A 14,403-nucleotide genomic window follows, 5' to 3' on the forward strand; every position below is an offset into this window, starting at 1 on the left:
TCACAGCAACTTAATAAGATATAGTTCCTATAAGATGTAGTGTTTGCAAAAATGCCTTTTTACTGAGTTTCCTCTAAGCAAAATGATCTGAGTGAATTTCAGCTGGGCTTTTACTGTGAGGGGTAGAAATGCCTTTATATTAGGTTTCCTCTTAACGAAATGCTGAGTGAACTTAAACTGGACCTTTATTGTGAAGGGTAGACACGGAAGAGCCAGCGTTATGGTCAACCTTTTTCCTCAACCTTTATTGTGCGGTCATTTAGTTTTTAGTTCTTAATATTCAATGCTGTCCAAAAACTGCTCCAAATTCAATTCACACACACACACACACACACACACACACACACACAGGCTTTTGTCGGGACTCTAAAATGTCCCGGTTTACACCAACCACTATGAAACTGTCCCGGTTGTCAGCGATTACATAGCTGACGTGGTCTTATTATAGTCTGATCATTAACTAAACCCATGTAGAAAGACTAATAAAGCGTCCAGTGTATGATTTTAACAATGTGTGTGTGTGTCAGTCAATCATAGCGGTCTGCATAATCTGTGCAGCCAGGGGGCTTAAACGTATTTAACCTTCTTACATGTAAATATATCCCAACAAATTCAACCTTGAACCTTGCAGCTCACAGTCCCTCCGTCTCCTTTCTGTCTCCGGGAAATGAAGCTGCCTCAAGTGTGGTCGGACATTTCGACATCTTTAAACGATCTGACGAAAAACAATAATTGTGTCTACCTGTGCTACATTGGGGGGTTAAAGAACACAACAGGAGCGTGAAAAAATAAAATAAAGATAGACTTATTTAGATTTAAAGATTAGTTAGTTTTAGTAACAGATTTGTTGTTAAGATGTACATGTGTGACGTGCACCAACAACACCAAAACAAATTCCTTGTATGTGTTCAAAAACGTACTTGGCAATAAAACCCATTCTGATTCTGATGATTCCTAAAAAAAAAAACATCCCGTGACACGTAATGATGATTTAAATGTGCAGAAAGTTTTGAACAATACAGATGAAGAATCATTTTCTTAACATAAAAAAGACATCTGCACCACAAAGTGTTGCAGAAAATGTTACCCAGAATGCAGGAAATGAAGTGCTTGACGATCTAAATTATCTGGGGGATGCCCCCCAGATATAATGTGCCCCCCCTACTGTTGAAACAAAACCTCCGCCCTTGTGTGTATGTATATTTGTGAGGCCCTGTTCAGACTGTGAAAACAAATTTTCCCAGTGGACAATAAAGACTATTTATCTATGAACAAAAGCAACACAATCCATGCTGTAGACCTTTCTAACAAGTGATGTTAAAACCTGTGAAGCCACTAGAGGGCTCAGTCTCCGTGGTAGTCAATATGAACAGTTGCTACAGCACATTCTAACTTCATTCAGTGTACAGCCTGAAACCAAGGTTATTAAAATGTGTATTATAGCATGGACTGACTGTGTCTCCAGATAATAATGTCCTACCTGCAGGTCACCAGATAGTGAAAACCATGGGGAATACACTGCTTTCTATTTCATAAATCAGCTGTGAATGATTTTGATCCTAATTAAGGCCTAAACAGAGCCATATATGAACCACATGACATGCACAAAAATATTATAATAGGCTACTGTAGGCCTACCAGTAACCTATCACAATCCCTGCTGCACGACAGGGCTAAAATAAAAAAAAAGCTAAATGATCACCTATAGTTGGCATTGCCTTTGCCTAGGTAGTAGGTGATGCAAAAAAAAAATGGGAGTAAAAAATGTCCGATGCCAAGTAAATGATAATTAACGTCATTGTCAATATGCAAAGTAGGTCAGCAAGTCCACCAACATCAACATGGCTTTCTATTGTTTCTTCACAAGTGGCAACATCTATGTAAAAACAAATCTCAAATTGACATTTCAATTTGTATCACGACATATCGAGACAATTGCTATCAGTGGATTTTAACGAGCGATAATTTTAAGAGAATTGACAATAGGTAGCCTATACCATTTTGAGAACGTCGGTCTGATTCTTTGCATGCCAAGTTGTTTAGATCGTTCACACGGTCTATGCGTACACAGAGCTGTATAGGAAGGTTAACGCAGGATAACGCATTTACTTGCACTGCAGTAAGCCATCTAGTAAAACCCGCAGTTGTGGACAGGACAGCTGATCAGTTATCACATTCCTCCCCTGGCAGTGGTTTTAAACCGTGGTCCGTGGTAGCCTACACTGGAAGTGCAACGACGCTGCAGGCTGAAGAGTTTTCTTTGTCAGAACATTTGGACTGTGCGGCGCACTCCGAGCTGACAGACTACAGCCATAGCCTGTATGAGACAGACAGTAGTCTACAGACGGCTGCTTTACAGCGCATTCGTTTTGATAGGACTAATGACGTTTCTTATCAGCCATCTGCACTGCTGTCACAGCTATGTTTGCCCTGTCTTGGGTCTTTGTCATGCACATGCGTGCATAGAAACCCACTAGGAACCAGGTATAACGAGAATTAAGGTTTAAAAATGTATGTAGCAACCACGCTTCTCTTAATTCCTGACTCCAGTCAAGGAAACCTTTACTCCACGTAAAATAATTCATGTCGAAATCATATAACGACCCGGTTACTTTGATGACGAACACATTGATTCTTAAATTCTGTAGCCCCATTGGAGTTAACATGGCTCTCCATCCAGACACAGACAACATTACTACCAACCAATCGGGTCTCTCTCTCTGTCGCCACCGCGGAAATAAACGACTAATCAGCTCTCTGAGTGCTTCCAGTGATAAGGGCCGGAGAACCAATCAGCTGGCTGTCTGGATCTGCTGGGGGAACGAACGGCCATTCAGCTGTCTGTCTGGGCTTCACGGAGTGACTGCCTGACCAATGAGCTGTCTGTCTGGCTGCACCGAGGGGGTGAGCGTCTGCCTAGGCCCAATCAGCGGATCAGTGCTGCCTGCCGGTGCCGGGGACTGGTGGTAAGGAGCCGCTGCAGCGCGTCAGGACCGGACCGTGAACCCGGAGACGGTACACACTGAGGCGAAAAGGAGACACAGGTGAGTCCGAGGATGTGCGCGAGGCCTGGCTCCGGCGGGAGATGTTTTGAAATGGCAGCGGCGGGATTCATGTCGCGGCAGGACGGCGAGTTGTTGTGTCGTTATCCTACCGGTGGATATGCTGATAGACAATAGAGCGGCTTTGCTTTGCTATTTATTGATGCAGGCTGACATGTTGACGACCAGTAGCCGTCGCCTCGAACTGTTCATTTACATTTAATGGTGTGGAGTCGCAGCAGAAACCTTTTTGGATATCTAAATCCTAGCCTGCTGTTTGTGTTTGGATGATAACCGAACTGTTGACGGAGATATTGTGATAACATTGTGATGGAAACCTTGTGCGGAATGCCTCCAATCCGTTTCATTGTTTGATCCAGAGTCTCTAGGGGTTAACAGACTGGAGAAAGAGCCAGGGTCCTCCAAATACTTGTTTACGCTCATTTAAAGAGCACCGGGATAAGATGAGACGTTAGATCGGTTTTATTGAAGCAAAACTGTATGAGGTGGCGGATAAAAAAGCGCTATGAGGAGGCCGGGGTCGCTGATGGCTCTCAGCAATTAGGTAGAAAAATTTGAAATGCATCAGCCATTTACGTAAAGACTCAACTGGCTCCATATGCACCTAAATGGCTGCCTGGCGCCTGACAGCATAACCAACATTTTACTGTAAGGGCAAGGCTTTATTCAGGCCAAGCGGCTGCTTGTTTCCTGAGCGGTGGATTAACGGAGGTAGATGTCAAGATGACGTTACAGACCAAACGGGAATCAATATTTAATGTGTGCTGCTTATTATTCTGCAGTATAAGGACCTCATTTTGTGTGTTGTTGATTAGAATTGGTCTTTCCTCAGTTGCTGCACCGCTCCTCGAGATTTACATGAGTCACATGCAGATGGATTCACATATGACTGCTATCACTGTCTTTGTGATTGTATTGCATAGTCCCTAACTAAATTGGAATAGCCTGTACAGTCTTTAAGATGGAGAGCGGTTATATCAGGTGAAGAGATAAGGTGTATGGCCAAATGATCTTCCAAGACAAATGCAGGAATGGTTCATTTTAAGTTTTTTTGGATACTAAAATCTTTGGCAATAAAAAGTTTTCACCACAGGAAAATGTGTCTGTTGAAATGAAAAATTGACAGACAGCAGGAAGTTGGTTGTCATTACTTCGTCATTTCTTGCCATGAAAACCTCCATTCCTTTTCACTTCCCTCAGTGTATCACTTTCAGCTGTTAGTTTCTAGTCCTGTCTTCTCTAGGCAGACCAGTACTTGTATAGCACATTTCCACAACAAAGCAATTCAGAGTGCTTTACATAGGAAACTCTGAATTTAGGACGTTGTGCTCACTTTACAAATCTCCATCTGAGCGTGGAAGTAAAGTAGCCCCACAGCCTTTGGTTCTGAGATAAAAGTTGGCAGACCTTGATACACTCAGCCCTCCACTCACATAGTGATAGTGGGTCTGTATGAATGAAAGGTCCCTGCTGTTGAAGCGTGTGAATGAACTGTAGTATTCTCAATGATGGAGTCCTTCCTCTTCCTATTTCCAGCTCAGAGTCCCATGGCAGCCCCAGTAGCATACAGATGAAAACTGCAATTCTGTTATGACAGACCTTTACAGTACCTTCTAGAGTATTGTAGCCTAGTTTTTGATGAATATACAATTAGGGTTCGATGTTTTTATATCACAATTTAGCAGGTCCTTATTGAAACAATGCCAATGATGATTAGCCTGATTTAGTTTATAACATGTACCAGGACTTTGAAATGGCTTGTGAAGGGGTTTTAAACTGGTTGTGCTCCTTTTTAATATAGTGTATCACCAGACCCAAATGGAATCTGCACATTTTTTAGTTTTTAGTGGTGAGCCAAAAAAAGTCTGTGTCTACTGTGTTTTTGCTCGGGGTGGAGATATGTTAACATTCAGAGTTTCATTTTTTTAATTTGTGTGAGATCTGCAGAAGATTCTGCATAATTTTGCAGCCCCAGTTTCCATGTGGCCCTGCACATCACCGATGTTGATAATGGGGATAATGAAAGATCAGCTGATGTTCATTTTAAAATATAAACACATACCATAAACAAATTTTTTTTTTTTTAAATAATCCTTAAAGTTATTAAAAAAGAATTGTGCTTAAAGATATGTGCTCAAGGGGACATTTTACCGTTGAAACAAACACGTTAATGTTAATGACAAAATATGTACTCAAGACACTTTTTCTGAAGAAAATATTGTTGGCAGTCAAACTGCAAAAAATGTGTTCAGTGAAATCAGCTGATGTAGTTTTGACTGTTGGACTTTCAAGGACTTAAAGTAGCTTAACATGAAATATTTATGACTAAACGAACAACAATGGCAGGTAAAGTTCAGAGAAAGAAAACCTCCTTAAGTAGTATAATTGTTCTTCTTTTCAGCATCATCTCTGCAGTGTTTATGTATGAGAGTGATGACGACTGCTACTTCAAATGAAAGTCTGTAGACCCAAACATCCCATTATGAATGATGTGATGCAATGGCAGTTTTTATGACATGTAACACACTGGTTTTTCACTGTGGACCATGTTTGTCTCAGCAAATCCTGGAAACAGCTTAGGGTTCAGGTCAAACAGTGTCTAATGTTGGACACATATAGCTGGTGTCAGGCTCGCCTCCCAACCAGATGGAAAACACTTTTTCACACACAGAGAAAAGTGGTAGAATGTGTTGAATGATTGACTGTGTACATGGTTCCACAGCTATAGTTTGTGTTTTTTACAGGAAATAGCTTGTGATGGAGAGTCAGTATCACGGACCCAGCCCCATATATGTTGTACAGACGTCTATACCAGGCATTAAGTTGTTTCTGCATTCAATTAGTAAAAGTAAATAAGGGAGCAAAGATGCATTTGTTTTGTTTGTTTTTATGACCAAAACATCCCAAAAAAAATGCATTTGTAAAATTAGTGTTTTTCCTAACTAGGTCCAGTATTAAGAGAGATCGCTGCAGTCGGCAGCGGAGAAACAAACTACAATGTTAGTTAATAGGACAATTGTGCAGCTTGTATTTACCTTCACAAAAGTGCTTGTTTGCTGCTCTCAGGCTCAGATTAATATTCTAAGTGTCTGACAACATTATGAAAGGATCCTACAGAGATAGACCTTTTAAACCTCTTTGAGACCTTTCTGTTTAACCAGAAACAGATCAGAAGTCACTAGCACTAAACCCACCAGACTCCATTCAAAGAAACAATAGTTTTAGCGTGTATAGAGCCAACATACTTTCACATGTAAATCTGTAAACTGTGTTTATTTCAACCAAAACACAGTTGTGATGGTTGTAAAAGTGGAAAGACTTCCCAAAACTGCTTTTTATAGTTTTATTTTGTGTCTGTCGACTTTGAATAAAGTGTATTTTATGATGCTAAAATTACTGTTTATTTACATGGAAATTATATGTCCCATACTTCATACAGCATCAGTAGCCCTTTCGTCGTTGCCCTTAGTTGCTTGCACTGGTCACATCAGTTGAAGTCAGTGAAGGTTCCCTGTAGAGCTGGTGGCATAGCCTACCATTTATATCACAGTATAATTTAAAGCACAGACGGAAATGGTATATAATATCAAATTATATTCATTTTTCTTCAAATTTCAATACAAATCCAAAAGGAGTAAAACACTGCAATGGCAAGCTATTACTGTAGCCTACTCTGAACTGTATTACTAGCATATTTCACATAGTACAGAGTAGGGCTGGACCCAAATATTGTTCGTTGGGCAGGTAGGCCTATTAGGTTTTTAATTTTGATATTCATTGTTGTTTTTTCTTCTAAACTGTAGAATAACAGAATCCGTAAAAATAAATACCTTTTTAATTGACCCAAAAGATGCATGTAGCGCAGCGTTTCCATTTTAGCTCAGTGTGAGAGTCTTTATTGCTTTATGCTGTCATTTACTGTCACGTTTCTCTTTTCTCCTAACACAAACACCATCACACAGTGGGCAACAGAGACGACTTGGCAATCCGCTAACTCGTTCCTGTCCCTACCAATGTTAGTTGCTCTGTTTCAACAATGTTGGGCTGAAAAAACATGCATGCAGGCCAAAATTCATTGTGGTGTTATGTCAGGGTTAAGTTATGAGCCCAAGTCCGCTAGCCCGAAACACTGCAGCACTATCTAGGACGCCAAGTGGCAGTTGCTAGTTGTTTTAGCCGCTACAGATCTCCGTCACAGAGCAGTTGTATCAAAGGCAGTTAATAGATGTGTTTAACTGCTACAGAGCTCTGAGACGCCGGATACGGTGCTCCGCATGGTGTATCTTCGGTAGTTTGGTGTTCAGTTTATCTGAGAAAAGGTGACTTTGAGCAGGGTACAGAGCACTGCGAGCTGCCTGTCGTTTCGGCGGACATTATGGTTAAGTTTTGGCCACAAAATGTGAGCGTTATGCAGCGACGAAAGTTACCAAAACGACCAAGTTTAGGAAAAGATATCTGGCTTGAAAGTCCTGTGTTTTAACGCCCAACCATCCACCCTGACCTCCTGCCTACGAGGCCAGCTGCGTTCTTATACAGCAGCAGTCAATGTAGTCAGTACACCATAAAAAATGTGGAATGCTTACGAATAACAGTGCTTAACCTTTCGTAGCTTTTTGAATGAATGGTTCATGAAAACAGGCAGTTTGTGAAGGTAAACACAGTGAACGGCACTGGTGTTTCTGTAGTTCAACAACTCACACAGAGTGAGACGTCTTTCTAGCTGATGGCATCACATCAGTTTCAGGAGTGGGACACTTCCAGTTTACCTTTCATTTATATCATTTCTAACATTATAATTTCCTGGCTATGGATCCTGGCCAAAAAACATGACGTGATTCCTCTAAATAATAGGTGATGGTTTTCTTTTTGATAGTTTTCTTTCATGTTTTTTTTTTTTTTTATCCATATGGACGTGATTATTATGTGATTATGTGGGAAAAGGGCTGGGTGATATGGCTAAAATCTTCCATCCCGATGTACTGTAGGTCAGGGCTCAGCAACCATAGGCACCCGTAGCTCAACCAATGGCACAATAGGAAGTATGTAAGAGAGTTTTTTGGAAATGTTCCAGTCTGCACGTCGAATGACGTCCATGACAGCCATTGGCAGGAGCGCAGCCTGTTATTTACGGTAGTTTGATTCACTTTTTCCCCATCGACATTCTGCGCAGAACCCGCCTTACTCTGCCTCCGATTGGCTAGTACTCGTTGCTTTATTCAGAGAACAAGCGCAAAGGAAAAAAAGTAACTCGACAGATGATGGCAGCCTTAATGCTGATACAACACACTGATTACCAAGAACATTTTAAAATGGCACAACATATTAGGGCTGGGCAATATATCTATTATATCAACATCAATATATGAGATTAAATTTAACTTAAATGTTGTTGTGTGTTGTCTTTTCCTGGTTTTAAAGGCTGTATTACAGTAAAGTGATGTCATTTTCTGAACTTTTGACTGTTCTAGCTGTTCATTTATTTGCCTTTACCCACTTAGTCATTATATCCACATTACTGATGATTATTTATCAAAAATCTCATTGTGTCAATAGTCAATCATAAAATATCGACATCGATGTATTTGGTCAAAAATATTGTGGTATTTAATTTTCTCCATATTGTCCAGCTTTACTTCATATTAAAAAGGTTGCCGACCCCTGCTGTAGGTCATTTTTGATATTTCATATCTCGATAACGATATATATTACGATACAGCATGATTTCTGGTAAGTCAATTAATAGTCTATATGAAATAAGCACATGGTAAAGTCTATTTTCTTATACTGCTGTGTGAATTAAGTACTTACGATATACAGTATATCGTCATAATGGCCAGCCCTATGTGGGAATGTATGGAATTTATAAGCATTTTTTTATAAAACTTGTAAATATGTTTTGATGTGTAACCAATCTGAAGACCTGCTGTGTCACAGTAAAGTTGGATTATAAAAGAGCTCAGAAGAGTCTATGCGTCTGTTTTTGAGGAGATAGAAATCTGCATAATCAACTCTTAATTAGAAAAACCCATTTTGGAGTGGGTGTGGGTTATACCTTAACTTGGCACTAATTGATGTCTGTGATTTTAATGAATGCATAATGCAGGGACTGGCGTGTGCTTACTGTAGTCAAATAAAAGGGAAGTGGGGAAATGTTTGTCGTAAAAAAAAAATAGCCCAGCAGTAAGTGGTAGTGCAGCTGTGACTAATTCAGCCAGTGAATAGGCATTGTGAAGATCATTGCTGCAATGCTGTGCTGCATTTAGCCAGGTGCTGCACAAGGTCACCCCAGTCAACTTGTCTGAATGCAATTGTCCCAATGCTCACTGTACACTACTTACGTCACTATTTTAATTTGATCCTGACAAAACACGCACAATCTGCTTTTATTTTATTTTTAATTAGTAAGATGGGATAGTGAAGAAACACCTGTTAGACAATGTCAGTGTTTCCCATAGGATTTTTTCCAGCAGAATGGACAACACCCCAAAACAAGTTCATGGCTATTTTAATGTACACATTGACAGGTCGCTACCATGATTGACAGATTGGCGTGTAGCCATGCCCTAAAGCATCCCCTACTATATAGTCCATTTTTTTAAATAAATGGGACCATAATTTACAAAATGAACATCATGGTTAGGGCTGAATATCAGGGTTTTTTTTCTCGATACCGGTGCTAAATCGAATGGCAGAATAGTACTTTACAATAACTTGAATGCACCATGACCTTACGAGGTGCAATTGAACGCACCATTAAGTCCTGTCAGTGTTGTTTCTCCAGCCATGGAGCAGCTAGTCTACTTTGTCTTTAGTTGCAGACTGTTGCACTTCCCAGGGTTGGAATCCTTTTGAGTAAAATACAGCCACATGTTAGCATTTTAACTGTGTTTAAGCCAGCTACTAGCTAACAGCATGCTAACGCAGTTTTCATTTTCACGTCCAGTTAGTTGAAATAAAGTATCAATAGAAAAGTGCACTTTAAAATGTAAGTATAATTCTTTTTTTAATGGTGCCTTTTGTGTGTTTAATTTGTTCAATAATATAATGTGGGAAATTATTTGCTTTCAGTTTTTTTAATTCAACAAGCACTTTGTTGTATTTAAGCAGTATACTAAAAGCAAAACTGATACATCTGTTTATTTATCACAAATAATTTCGTTATGATATTCAACGTTTTTGCATGTTTCCCCTTGTATAGCGCAGCCCTAGATTGTAGGTAGGTGAAATAATACATCATTAATGTGGGAAATATCAATTTAATTCTCTCAAATGTGAACACAGAGAGCTGAGCTTCCTGCAGTGCCATTACTGCATGCATGTAAACCTTTACAATTACAGCAGCCTCTCTAATAACTAAAGTAAATTGTTAAAGAAAACACTCCCATCAACACATCATTTAAAAAGCAATAGCCTACAGGGACTGGCAGAGAGGGGGTGAAAGTAATTCATTCAGGTGGATGATTTAAGTGTACAAGCGGGCTCGGATGGCGGGACGTCTGCTGCTTTGCACACGAGCAGATGTTTTCTCATCAGAAAACCGCTCACTTCTCCAAATTCTGGATTTCCGCCATTTAAATAGCAATGTAGGCACACCTAGCTTTTAAAGGGAACCCTGATAGGTTGAATTCAAAACACACCTATGATTAATTAAGAGACTAAATACAACCCCTTTGCCCCTTGCACCTTACTTTGAGTCCAGATTATGCCTAACTGTGCCCTAAAATCACCTGCGCTGTAGATCGTTTAAATAGGGCGTATAAGGTATAGTACTTGATTAAGCAACCTACAAGAATGTCAATGAATCAATGAAATCAAACTCCTGCTCGACATATTGACATATTCACATTTCACATACAGGAGACAGAATACTGCCTCCCCTTCTCTTTAATTTGATCCAACTAACCTCAGCTTCATCATGGCCATCATCAGCCTTTCTTTTCCTTACCAACCAGTTTACCAGACTCTAACATTTTTTATATATATATATATATATATATATATAAACTAACAAGCTATCTGTACAGAGATTTACAGTGATCACAACGTGTGCTATGACATTGGCCATGAATGATGTTCAATTATTCATTCTAAAATAAATAAGAAAAGTTGAAATATATTTGAATGTCTGTTAGATGTGTTGAAAAGGAAATTATTGATGTCGCTAATGTTACCTAATTGCTGAAGTAGCAATCACTATGAGCTGTTGCTACGTTAGTGAATCAAATCATAAAACCAAGCAGCGGTGCTGTGCTGCTGTTGAATGCATATAGGGAAACACTGGATGTGCTTCTAATCTGTACACTAAGTGAAGTCATTTATGTAGGATTACTAGCTGAAAGAGTCATTGTTTTTAGATATGAAAACGAGGGAAAAAAGACAGAGAAATGGAGCATGAGACATGCATTGGCATGCACTTTTTTTCTAGAGAAGAACTATTTGAAATGATGGAGCCCAGCAGGTGTCACCAGAAAGAAAAATAAAATCCTAGTTTGCGGTCTTGAATTAAAAGGAGCAGTGTGTAGGATTTAAGGGGATATTGAAAAATTGAATATAATATGGTTTTCTTAGTGTATACTCACATAACTAAGAGCCCAGAACAGTAGCCCAGATAGGACAAACCAAACGAGCCTGTTGCGTTTTTACGTAACTCAAAGACCACCGTAGGTTCTATCCAAACATGGAAAGGGAAGTGAAATGAATAAATTCATAAAGCACGCTCTCGACTGTCAACAGGAACTGAAGTTGGAGAATGTCGTGGCTACTCGTCATTTATGGAGGAGCACCCAGTTAACTATCAGTTGTTTAATGGCCCTTTATATTAATATTGTTGGGTTATCACATTTCTAACAGTTGTCAAGTTACTAATTTTTGCACCAGTTATGAATGCTGCATACGTTTTGTATAGAATTAGAACCGTGGCAGTGGCAAAGCCCACGACGTGAGACATATACAGGAAATGACTCTAAACCGTCTCTGGTTATAATAACCTCTTTGTTTTAGGTGTTTACACTTTGCCTCGTCTTTTTCAGCTCACTTCTTTCGTCGGCTTGAAATCCAAAATGTTTCTTCGGTGCAGTTTTAGTTTTTTAGACATTCTCCAACTTCAGTTCCTGTTGACAGTCGAGAGTGTGCCTGATGAATTTATTCATTTCACTTCCCTTTCCATGTTTGGATAGAACCTACGGTGGTCTTGGAGCTCATGCCTGTTTGGAATGGGCCGATTGCTTGGCCTCCTGTATTGCTGCATGTATCTCTAGAACCATTGTACGCCGAAATAACTTACAGAAGGCCCCCAAAGCACTTAATAACCCAACTGTAGGGTTATACTACTAACTTACTGTGTACTTTAGAGGAAAACGTACATTTACCTGACAGTAGGGCTGTCCCAAACGATTATTTTTTTAAACGATTAATTTAGCGATTCTTTTTTCGATTAGTCAACTAATCTAACGATTAATTTTTCAATTAGCGATTATTTTCCCATTGCTCAATTATTAACAATTTACACAAAACAAATTTCAATAAGGTTCAACTCTCTATTAAAATAGTTTAATTAAAGTATAATGAATTAGTAGTGTAACCTGAAGCCAGATGTAGGCTATCAGTCCAACCACCAAATAAAGTCACTTTCAGGAGGAATACAAAATAAAACTTAAAGTCAACAGAGCAAGTGCAAAAAGAGTAGCCTGTATTTGCTTTTTTTAACAGTAGTAGGTCAAATAATGAATATGCTCTTTTTAACATGCAAGCTCTTTTCTCTTACAGTAAAAAAAGTGCAATTTTAGCAACATATGAAATCAGATGTATCAAATAAATCCAACATAAGGCAAGTTGCAATCTTTTGTACCCTTCAGTTTGTTCAGAGTAGCCCCAAAACTGTGCTCAAGTAAAGTACTGTTACTTATTTAAAAACAAGTTAAGTAGTCAAGTAGAAGTACAAGTAGTCTTGAGTTCATTTTTACTGTATCAATTTGGAGAACTTCCAAAACTAAAGTCCCATATTTGTATTTGCTTACTTATTAGCTATTATTTCATTAAAATGTGTACCATGGGGGGGGGGGGACACTGAACGAGTAAAGTAAAAAGTAAGCTGCATGAAAACAAGTATGGTTATAGAGCAAATGTAACTTTTTACTACCCACCATCCATTTCGTTGTTGAAGTTTAATTTTCCAGTCACATATCTACTGTGTGTGTGTGATGTGTACCTAAAAATAGCATCTGTAGCATTTGCTCCGTATGTAAACAAACACCAGTATCCAACTATGATGCATTGGCCCCTGAAATCCGCGTAAATGAATGAATGAATGAATGAATGCGTGCGTAAAGTGTTGACTGTCAGGGATTTGTGTTGCTAAAGAGTGTTACCATGTAGTGTTGATTGATTCTCCTTGGGACTGCCACATTCAGCTCCATTTTAAGATGTCTGTGCTACCTCTGTGTGCCTCGCTCTGACTGGACGTCTCATGTTCCCGCTGCGTTTTTCTTTCTTCTCTTTCTCTCGTTTGGCTGGTGAAACAGTGTCTGCCCCACCCTGTGGTCTGAAGTTCTGCACTCAGTCTTTTCTTGTCAAAGTGCCAGCTCTTAAAGAAAGATATTTTCCTCTGTCTGCTCTGAAAACACCGGGGCTGCTCCTCCTCCTCACCTCCCACCCTGGCTCCCTTTCTCTGACTGTCTTACTGTGTGACGTCTTGGCCACTAAGGGCTACATATTAAGAGATAATTCCATGCCCTGAGGTTACAAACCGGTTCAGACTGGCTCAATGCGTTTTGACTGTGCTCTGTTCCCTGGGCAAATAAATAAATACATAAAAAACAGAGAATATTACGTCTGTGCCTTAAAGGAACATGACAGTAATTTGCAGCAGGAGTGTCACACCAACAACAACCAGAAACACACACCTCTGTCTGACAATAAGGAATAATTGGTGACATTTTCTAAAAAAAACCATTTCCATTTTTAGTGGGTAGTTCTTTTTTTACTTGCCTTTCAAATAGAGAATGCTTCTCTCTTAAATGAACACAAAGGATCACATTATTCCACCTGACTGCTTTATGAGCAACAGATCGATGGCTTTTTATGAAATAATCATTTTTTTATAAATGAAACTCGCGTTTGCATCAAGCATAATCACAATCTTTTTTACGAAATGAAAAATTCTTGGCCAAAGCCGAATATAATGAAAAACGTACTAACGATCGGACACGTTTTTTTTACTTTTCTTTCCATTTATTTTGTCAATTTGCATAAATTAAATAGTCAAATGTGCTTTTTACTATTTTATCTTGCTTTTTGAAGAGAAAATAAATTACAAAACCACAATTTAAAAATATTTATTTAA

At 39.2% G+C, this 14,403-nt stretch overlaps 1 protein-coding gene across 3 annotated transcripts in view; it reads left to right on the forward strand.

The window, feature by feature from the left end:
• Positions 1–2,850: 2,850 nt before the first annotated feature.
• Positions 2,851–14,403, forward strand: part of gatad2b (GATA zinc finger domain containing 2B) — a 64,667-nt gene continuing 53,114 nt past the window's right edge. Inside the window, exons 1-2 of one of the 3 annotated variants that reach the window (XM_078266996.1) lie at positions 2,851–3,044; positions 6,009–6,061. In XM_078266996.1, coding sequence (XP_078123122.1) covers positions 6,060–6,061 — 2 coding nt within the window. In that variant the 5' untranslated portion in view covers positions 2,851–3,044; positions 6,009–6,059. The remainder of the gene's footprint in view (positions 3,045–6,008; positions 6,062–14,403) is intronic. The other 2 variants (XM_078266999.1, XM_078266997.1) reach the window with 2 other exon arrangements.

The sequence above is a fragment of the Sander vitreus genome, chromosome 14 (assembly GCF_031162955.1).
Source record: "Sander vitreus isolate 19-12246 chromosome 14, sanVit1, whole genome shotgun sequence".
Classification (NCBI taxonomy): domain Eukaryota; kingdom Metazoa; phylum Chordata; class Actinopteri; order Perciformes; family Percidae; genus Sander; species Sander vitreus.